At 43.7% G+C, this 10,367-nt stretch overlaps 1 protein-coding gene across 1 annotated transcript; it reads right to left on the bottom strand.

Moving 5' to 3' along the window:
- Positions 1 to 212: 212 nt before the first annotated feature.
- Positions 213 to 10,351, bottom strand: NDUFS3 (NADH:ubiquinone oxidoreductase core subunit S3). The gene is made up of 7 exons (XM_077322465.1): positions 10,197 to 10,351; positions 9,001 to 9,066; positions 4,983 to 5,080; positions 4,552 to 4,701; positions 3,434 to 3,559; positions 2,246 to 2,365; positions 213 to 471 (listed from the first exon to the last, which is right to left on the bottom strand). The coding sequence occupies exons 1-7, from the start codon at positions 10,237 to 10,239 to the stop codon at positions 304 to 306; spliced, it is 771 nt and encodes a 256-aa protein (XP_077178580.1). The 5' UTR covers positions 10,240 to 10,351; the 3' UTR covers positions 213 to 303.
- Between the last annotated feature and the right edge of the window lie 16 nt (positions 10,352 to 10,367).

Genomic DNA, 10,367 nt, shown 5'->3' with positions numbered 1-10,367 from the left:
ATTACCGTTTACCCCCCAGCAAGCTGGGTACTCATTTGACTGACCTCGGAAGGTTGGAAGGCTGAGTCAACCTTGAGCCAGCTGCTGGGATCGAACTCCCAGCCTCATGATCAGAGCTTCAGATAGCATGTTGCTGCCTTACCACTCTGCGCCACAAGAGGCTCATGCGAGATTCACCTTACTCGTGCTTAAAAATCAAACAGACAAAAGGCTTCACACCAAAGTTTCCTTTATTCGATATAAATATTTCATTTGATCAAAGAGGGAGGTGGAGACACGGGAACATTCACAGCCTTCCTGCTGTTATTTGGCTTCTCCTTTTTTCTCTCCTGCTTCTATCTTCAGGGTTTCAGGAGCCTGGCGATAGGCGGGGAAAGTCTCCCAGGGGCTGTTCAGATCGAACTTACGGAACTCCTGAGTCAGCTCCACGGGCTCTGCCACCACCCGCTTAACCTCGTCATCATATCTCACCTGAAGCAAATACAAACAAAGTCTGCACTTAATGCCAAAACATACCTGGGATCTTAAAATTAGTTTTCAGTTCACCAGTTCAAGCCTGCATGTTAATCTAGAGAAATACCAGTTTTCTGAAAACAGTCCCTGTGCCCATGCTAACTCCACTGCTTGGCACCTTTCTCCCGCACTCCCTTCCCATTTTGTTCTTTATCAGGCTCACCTGGGTATACTTCAGCATTTCACCTCAGGGTGGAGGTGGTGACAATGCAGACACAAACTTGGTTGAAGACCCCTGAGAGTTCCTGGCTTGATTCTGTCACAATGCCCATGTCTATTGTCCTCCTGAGCCTCTGACTGGGAGACTGCTAGATAGACCATCGACCTGCCTCAACAGGACTCTTTTTATTACAATATTCTTTTCTCATCCCAGAATGGAGTCTGTCCTGACTCTCTCTACTTATGCCTTTTGAAATGGCACTACAGAACGGAGATAACTGTGCGGCGCTTCCCCACAGCTTTTTTCTCCCATCCCAGGAAAGAGGGCTAGAAGTTCCTTGGTGTTCCTTGGTGTTCCTAGAAGTTCCTTCTCTTCACTGTGAGAAGTGGCTATGTATTTGAATGAGTGGTAAAGTTACATCGGCCATCAGTACTAGCTGAACAGGCCCAATAGTACACAACATTGGCTTCAACGGAAGTGATATAACTAAATTACTGTTGAATGCCCCAAAACGGTCAACCTAAACCATTTTGCTTGGAACCATAGGCTATGCTGTGTGGGATATGCAGGTCAAAAGTACAGAAATTACAGGCCCTTGGATCTTACAGGAAAGCTACTGTATTCTTAAGGGGAAGATGACCCCAAACATATTATACACCTTGAGCCACGAAGAAAGACATATTATGAACAGTAACATTATTTCTATACGGGGTTTGAGTCCAGTGGCACATTTATTCATTCATTTATTTTTTAATTTATAGACTGCAACACTCAGCCCAGCCAGCTCGTGGCAGTTTCCATTAAAATATTTTTTAAAACATTAAACCCGGTACAATTAATACAATCAAGACAACTGGCAATGGCAACAGTCAATACCCAACTTTCTTCTGCTTGTAGTCGTAGTGTCAGAATAGATGACCCCAGGTGATGTTGGCCGGGAGGGGGGGGGGGCAGATTACAAAAGGAAGGGAGGGATCCAATCTTACTTTCCCAGTCTCAAGTTCGGCTTCTACCCAATGCCTTTCAGAAGAGCTCCATCTTGCAGGCCCTGTGGAACCCAGAGAGCTCCGTTTGGGCTCTGAGCTCTTCTGGGAGCTCATTCCACCAGGGCCAAGAAGGTCCTGGCCCTGGTCGAGGCCAAACACTTCCTGGGGGCCCAGGACAACCAGCATATTCATACCTGCAGAGCAAAACGTTCTGCAGGGAACATAAGGAGATAAGCGGTCCTGCAGATAGGTAGGACCTATTTTTATTCAAGTTTCTGTGTGCATGCTTATACCTTGAATAAAAACTATTGTTGGCCTTAAAGGTGCTACTGGACTCCAACTTTGTTGTTCTGCTGCTTCAGACCAACATGGCTATACACATGAATCTATTATTTCTACACATAACTGCAATTTGTATGTGGTTTTTTCTTTTCTTTTGTGTGAATACAATATGAGGACTATGTGACCCATCCAGCTTTTACATACTCAAAAAGTGGGAAGTCTTTTTAGAAAGGGTGGCCCACAAACCAACAGCATGTGAAAATTTGTCTGTGTGATCCTGTCCAGTTTCTACTAGCGCTCCTACCTCCACATATCCAGAAAGTGGGAAATCTTTTCGAAAAGGGTGGCCCTCAAATCCGTAGTCTGTGAGGATTCGTCTCAAGTCCGGATGGTTAGCAAAAAATACTCCAAACATATCCCAGATCTAAAGGCATGGGAAACAGAAAGGCAGGAGGTTGAAAATTTTTTTAAGATCTTTTATAAGTAGCTTTTTACAAATCTGACATCCCCAAGATGATACACCTTTTACCAAGTGAGAGAAGAGGCATACGATGAGCAAGACAATGAGGGGAATCACCAAGTGCCAGATAATTAGTAGAATGCCTTGTCACTTGGCTGAAGTAGTTCTGCCCACTATGCTAAAAAATGCAAATATTGCCCCAGTTATTCTTGAAAGGGAGTTTACAGAATCATCCCTCTCTGCCAGATAATTCCTTTTGCCCTTCAGAAGTTTATGGTCTGGCAAACAGGGTAAACAGCAGAGAAAGGGATGGACAGCTGTATATGAGCACATGTGCATGTCCCTCCTTTAAACTCTGAAAAATGTCTGAAGAATTGTGAGTGTTCAACAGTAGAACTTGATTCAAGCACTTTCAAGTCAAGAACATGGCAGTTGTGCCTAGCACTCTTGAGGATGTTTAGAGAACCAGGCATTTCAACTGAGCATGCAGGGCTCTACAGCATTTTGAACATGGAATTCAGAGCTTTAAATCTTGATATGTCTTCTTTTAATCTTCAAAAGATTTTTTTTTCTTTCATTTACCTCAAACAGCTACAGGATACAAGGAAGTCTGTTGGCCTTTGTAATTCCAAAGGAGAGACCTGTTCTTATTTTCTTGATTAAAAGAGGATGCAACCTGACACTAAAGGCACTTGTGTATATCTCCTTCCTGCCACCATTCAGCATGGATATGCTGTTGAGAGTTCTTTAAAATCATGGCCAGAAACATCTTTCTCCCCCCACCTAAAAAAATAATATCCAGCTTTAGGAAGAATTCTTAAGAACTTGAAAGTTTGCACATTGTTTTGTATCATTACTGTAGGACCTAATAAAAGCTATTATATGGATTGTGATTTGTATCCAACCCCCACCCCTACAAACCATCTCCTAAGCCACAGTGCTAACCTCAACTGGAATTACATGCTTTCCCCTCAGTGAAATGGAAATCAGCACTGCCCCCAGTTTCTAAATATCAATGCTCTTTGTGCTCACCTCTCTTTCATACCAATTTGCTGCTTGGTGCACCGGAACTGCAGAATCAACGGGTGTCAGTTCATCTGTGTATGTTTTTACACGAATCCGGGAGTTGAAACTCAGAGACAGGAGATTGTAAACCAGCTGAGAGAGTTAAGAAACACTGACGTTACATAGTAAGACAAAGTCTTCTAATACAAGACAAAATTGTAATGTGTTTTCCAGTATGAATGTGGTACAGCAATTTCTGAAAAGATACAATGGCATGCTTCAGTCCAGCAGAACATTTGTTAGCCAAAGGACATCTGCCTGCACAGCTCATCTTAATTGCCTTACTTGGTCTACTGCAGCCAAAAATGTCCCCCAGATGCTGCTCCTGGATGATAGGGACCCCCAGGAATAGGACTGGGGGGACATCTGGACAAATAAGGCACAGTCCATGGGCAGAAATCCCTTCACCCACAGAAACATTTTATTGGATCCAAAAACCAAACCTAGCAAGGTTTACTGCCCTTGGGATGCTTATAACAACTGAGACTAAATTAGGGCTAGCTGGAATGGGAAGAGGACAGAAGATGGGGAAGTTGGCCTACTCCATCCCCCGAGAGAGATAATAGTCTCACTTATAGAGCTGTACGTTCAGGGTGAGTCCAGTTTCTCATGACTTCACATAGAGCCCCAGCTTGCAGAAGATTTATCTTAACTGATTGAGAACTTCAGGGAAGCAGAATACAGACTGCACAGTAACAGAATCTGGGACTATCTGGGCACACTGACCAATAATTTCTTTAAACTCCTTAAACACCTTTTGAAAAATTGAAAGCTGGTTACTTAAGCAGCTTTTAAAAACTAGTTTAAGCAACACTTCCTCAAGATGGGTTTCACTAACCTGACACAGTGCTTAATTCTTAAGCAACCACTGCATTACATGAAACTGTACAACTATGTCTATCACAACAGCAAAGGGATATAGTGATCCAGAAGCTGTAACTCAACAGGCCAATTGGTATGAAGCCACAGCAACAAAAGGACTATCTATTTAGATGATATCCCCACAGTTCTAATTAATGATGTGAGACTTTTTTTTTTCCTTAGAAGACTTTGCATTGCAGAATTCTCTTTGTGGAAGCTTTTACCTCAAAGCGGTTCAGTCGAGTTGGAACATCAATAGCAGTCACATCAGCTAAGGACTTGAACTGGGCATTTGTGTGGTCTTTTAGAAAGGTCAGCACTGGAATGATCCCATCTGGATGAATCAAAATTTCCAGCTCGTTGAAACATGTTACCTGGTAGAGAAAGAAATGGTAGTCCATTGAATAGATCACCTACATCAAATTGTGCAATCCTATTTACATTTACTTGGAATTAAGTCCTCTAACGACTCCACATAACTGTCTCCTAACCAATGCGTTCAAGATTATAAAAGGTTGAAACAAAAACACCTTTGAGTGCAGAATGGCAGAGCAAGGAACTGTCAGTTTACTTTCAGCTCTTCCTCGCACATATCTTCTTATGGAGCATAACTCCTGCTTCCCCCACCCCCATTCCAAGAAACAAAGGTACCTACTTGAGCTTGCTGAACATACTTGGGAAGGATCTCAGCCACATATTCTCCAAAGGCATACAGCTGCTTTTGTGTCACTTCATCCTTTGGTCTAACAGTGGCTGAAAAGAAAGTTGACAATTTCATGATATTATAAATCACAGAAAGAACTACACCGGGTCAATACGTGGAACTCAACACAGTTCCAGAGTTTAGTTCAGGTCAAATAAACATGGTCAGGAAAAGAAATATAATGAGAAGGAACAAACTCCAAGGGAATGTGAACAGATCAAAGACTAGGAAAATCACCATAATTCTTTTAGTATTAAACCCACATATCAACGGGTAACAACCCTGTAGAACCAAATATAAGAAAAATACATATGATCATGTAACAAATGGTAATTTTTCACAGGGAGCATACAATTATATGGACAGCTGATTGCCTATAATATTTGCCCTAATGTAAGCAGATTTTAACCCAACAATTTTTCCAGGGAATTAGAGATGTGGTCAACTTTTGATTGCTACATTTAAAATATTTATATGCCCAACATTTCTCCCAGGCATCACAACACCCAGAGTGGGTAACGAAAATATAAAAACAATTTGAAAAAACAATAAGCACTAAAACAACAGATGTACAAATATATTACAAACCAAACTAAAAAAAACATCTTACGGTGAGAGCTAGCTTGGTGTAGAGGTTAAGAGTGACAGCCTCTAATCTGGAGAATGGGGTTTGATTCCCCACTCCTCCACGTGCAACCAGGTGGGTAACCTTGGGGGGTAACCACAGCTCTCTCAGAGCTCTCTCAGCCTCACCTGCCTAACAGTCTGTTGTGGGGAGAGGTAGCTTAGGCAATTGTAAGCCACTTTGAGACTCCTTCAGGTCGTAAAAAGCAGGGTACAAAATGCCCAGAATGTTACCTAGCTCTCAAGGATATCTCTTGTCTTATAGCCTGCTGAAAAGTCAGGGCAGAAGCCCCCTCTCACTTTCATGAACCAGCTCTAGAGCACAAGACAACCAATGAAAGTGCCTGAGCCTGGACTGTAACAGAATGTGCCTTTGGCAAAGGGGCTCTGATAATTGAACTTGCTGGGAAGAACCAAACTGCAGTACATGCTGTGAGAAGTGGTCCTTCAAGTGTGTGGGTCCCAGATTCTGAATGGCTTTAAAGATGAGCACCACCAGCTCTCTAACCTAGACCCAGAAACTAATCAGCAGCCAGTGAAGCTCAAGATAAGTGAAATAATCTCACTGGCTAGTCCCGTGACAAACAGGCTAACACATTTTGCACCAGCTGCAGCATCCTGATTGTCTTCAGAGGCAGCCCCACACAGAACATGTTATACTAATCTAGCTCTTAGGCTGCTAAAACCCAGGTTTTATTGAATATTATGTATTTTATTGCTTAATGATGCACCTGATGTTTATGGACTGAATACTGTATACTAGCGATCCCCAACCTGTGGGCCCCGGACCACATGTGGTCCGACTAATTGGAGGTGGGCCCCGAAGGAAGCCTTCTCCCCCGCCTGTCATGAGTTAAACTGTCAGTTTAACTGTCATGAGTTAAAATTTCCATGAAAATAAAATGTTCCTTATGTTCATTGTTGTGGCATGTCTGAAGGGATGTTTAAACATTACCATAGCGATCAGAGAGCGTTAGGGCAGTGGTTGAGAGTAAAGGAGTAAACTACGCCCCCTCACCAGGCCTCAGTAAAAGGCGTTGAGTGGTCCCCGGTGAGTGGTCCCCAGCACTGAGTGGTCCCCGGTGATAAAAAGGTTGGGGACCACTGCTGCATACCACCTCAAGATGACATGTTCAAGAGTGGTGATATAAACATTGAAGAAATAAAATAAATACATGAAATAAAATAGACAAAGCATTACAGATATCTGAATTTTCACATGGCAGAAATCATAATGTGCCACTTCATATTAAGTGGGATTTAATTACAAGTCAATGTATTTATAATAGGATATTAACCACAATGCAAAGAAATATCAAAAATAGCTGAGGATATGCTCGGGCAGAACATAATAGTATACCATTAGTTTTTCTGCTTAGTCTTTGGGAGGGCTATAGTAGACCAACAATAGATCAGTATTGGAAATGTACAGTAAGGCAGTGGTCGCCAACCTGTGGGCCGCGAAGGCCATGGCGCCAGGCCGCGGCTCCCTCTCCCCGCGCCCCCGCAGTAAAAAACTTCCCGGGCCGCAAGCTTGCGGCCCGGGAAGCTTCTTACTGCGGGAGGGCGGGGAGAGGGAATCAGGGCCGGGCCATGCCCGCGCATCAGGCCGTGCCCGTGGGCTGCGCCCGCACGGGCCGCACATGCGCGAATGCATCACGCGCGGCCGAAATCGGCTGATTTCGGCCGTGCTTGGCGCATGCGCGGTCCGTGTGGGCGCGGCCCGCAGCGCCCGCGCGGATGCGGCCTGCGGGCGCGGCCCGATCCACAGGCGTGGCCCGCGCAGATGCGCCCCGAGGCCCTGCCGGTCCCCAGCATCAGAAAGGTTGGGGACCACTGCAGTAATGTATCATGTACCTAGCTGATGATAAACAAGTTTGAAAAAGATTAACTGTCAAAGATAATGACTACAGTCTTAAATTCAGGGGACAGCTAAATGTTTATATTTGCTTATAGTCCACCTTTCTCACTGTAATTAAAGGCAGATTACATAGTGCCAGTCAATACAATCAACAGGACTGGACATCCAGTAAACCAGTGGTCCCCAACCCGCGGGCCGCGGCTCCCTCTCCCCGCCCCACCCCCGCAGTAAAAAACTTCCCAGGCTGCAAGCTTGCGGCTGGGAAGCTTCTTACTGCAGGAGGGGGGGAGAGGGGATCAGGGCTGCGCCCGCGCATTGCACATGTATGGCCGAAATTGCGCATGCACAGCACTTTTGCGCATGCACGATTTTGGCCGCGCATACGCAATGCACGGGCACGGCAGTTGCCCTGCCGGTCCCCAGCCTCAAAAAGGTTGGGGACCACTGCAGTAAACAATATTGGGGTTTGTAGATGGCAGAAATCTGAACCAGAGTTGAAACAAAGCCGAAGCAAAGCATCAAGATTTAATTATGGCACATTAAGTAAAGCAGAAATTACATAGGAACGTATTTACAGCAACATTATTGTCTATGGATTTTTCATAGTTTGGAGGATATCATGAAGGAAAGAGCCTTCCTAACCTCATCAGGATGGCTGTTCCATAATGTGGAGGCCACAACAGAGAATGCACATGCGAGCAGTTGTGGATTTTGTAGGGGGGCACCTGCTCAGATGAGTGAAGTTTTCATGGGGCAGCATAGGAAGGGAGGTGATCCTGAAGATATGAGAACCCAAGGCCATGAAGGGCTTTGTATGTGATTGCTGGCAATATCTTGAATTAAGCTCAGTCACTGATGGTCAGCCAATGAATTGGCTGCAGAATGGGAGTAATATGCATGCTTCTCCAGCTCCTGATAGTAACAGAGCTGCTAGAGTTTCTGAGTTGACTTTGAGGGGAGGCCTACATAGAATGTATTAAAGTAGTATAGTATTGATATTCCTATGGCATAGTTCCAGCTGGCTGGATCAGCCATGTAAGATGAGGGAGACATCTTGTGAGTGAGTGCTCGTAACTGAATCAACAACATCCACTGGTCCTCCAGACACCCCTCGCCATGATCTGAACCCAATCTGACCTCCGATGGGATCATGGTTAGAAGTCATTGTTGTTATGTGAAATGTTATAATACTGTTATCTTCAGTTATTAATCCCACTGTTATGATTGCTATTGTTATGCTTTACAATGCATTATCACTTCATTTTATGTAAACCGCCCTTAATAGGAGGGCAGTATAGAAATAAAAAACAAAAACAATGAGATGGAACATCTTGCACACATTCTTTTAAATCTCAGATTCTGAGCGCTGACTGATAGGGTTCAAGTTCCAGACAAAGTAAAACCTAAACATAACAAAGCTGTTATTTGTACACTATTTGTACACAAATGAAGAGTGAGTCATACTTAAAATCAAGTCAGACTTACGCTGAGTCTCAGTTGTAGATTTCCCTTCAAATCGAGCCTGCAATAGCAATGCTGGGCGCCCAGCAACTATATATGAAAAAGGAGAGAGTTATAGAATTACTTGTATTTTATAGTGATATATATATATATATAGGTGCATCTGAGAAAGATTTACATTTTCACCACAATAACACCACAAATACAGCAATGACTTAAGAACACATTACACAGAGAAAGAGAAAAACAACTTGTATAACAATTTACTCCAATTCTTTGAACACTTACCTGGAAATAAGCCCCACTGAGCCTAGTAGTACTGCTGAATAAATATGAGTAAGATTGAATTTTAAGTATAATAGGGACCATTCTAGTTTTAATAGTCACTTCACACAGATGCTTCAGTTAATAATAGTAACCCATATCACAATAGCATCTAAACCGTCCTCAAGGAATATTGTAGCCAAGATGCTCTTCTTCAGTCACTCTTCAAGGTCAATGATACATAGGGGCTCATTCCATGCTACCACAGTTGTCAGCAGAAAGCATCAAGCAGTCTTCACCTCCAGTATTCTAAGATCCCTTTGTTCCAGGACTTCACAGATACCACCACAAAATAGCTCTTGAAAGCCTCTACCCAAATAATAGTTCTCTATGACTGCGCATATGATTTCACATTATATATATGTGTGTATGTATTTAATCTCACTGCAGAGAAACCTTTTAAACATATCAAGCAGCTCCCTCTGAAGGAGAGAACCATGAGGATTTCAAAATAACAAAAGTGGTTTGAAAAAACACACACCAAACGTTTATGAAGGAATCAGTCTGTCACACAGTGTTTTGTGCATATACTTAGTACCAGGAGCCTAAAAAGAACCAACCACGCATAGAAAACAGGGGGAAGACTAAAACAGAGATGGAAAGTTAACTCGTCAAAAGACGGTGCCAACTGCATTAAGAATATAACTATATTCTTTATACCCGTCGTATAATAGCATGGGGAAAGTCCCCCAAAGAATCCTGGGAACTGTAGTTTCTGAAATTGATAAACATTCTGTTGAAGACCTTTGCCTTCCCTCACAGAACTACAAATCCCATAGTACCTGAGGAAGGAAAAACGACCTGACCTTTGAAGAAAGCACCAAGTAGTCATAACTGATCCAACCACACCCCAGCGGACAAACCGCCTAACAGAAACAGACCATCCACAAGCTCACCTCTCAGGCCGCTGCGGACCGGCCCCAGCATAGCCGCCAACATCCCGCCCACTCACAACGCTACACTCAACCCGTGAACCTCACAAGGACACCGCCGGATTCCTTAAGGCGCATGCGCGCCAATGAGCTCTCTTTCCCATTGGCTCGGCAAAGAGGAGTCATTACACGAAC

The sequence above is a fragment of the Paroedura picta genome, chromosome 2 (genome assembly GCF_049243985.1).
Source record: "Paroedura picta isolate Pp20150507F chromosome 2, Ppicta_v3.0, whole genome shotgun sequence".
Taxonomy (NCBI): Eukaryota; Metazoa; Chordata; class Lepidosauria; order Squamata; family Gekkonidae; genus Paroedura; species Paroedura picta.
This window is presented reverse-complemented; position numbering and strand designations above follow the sequence as displayed.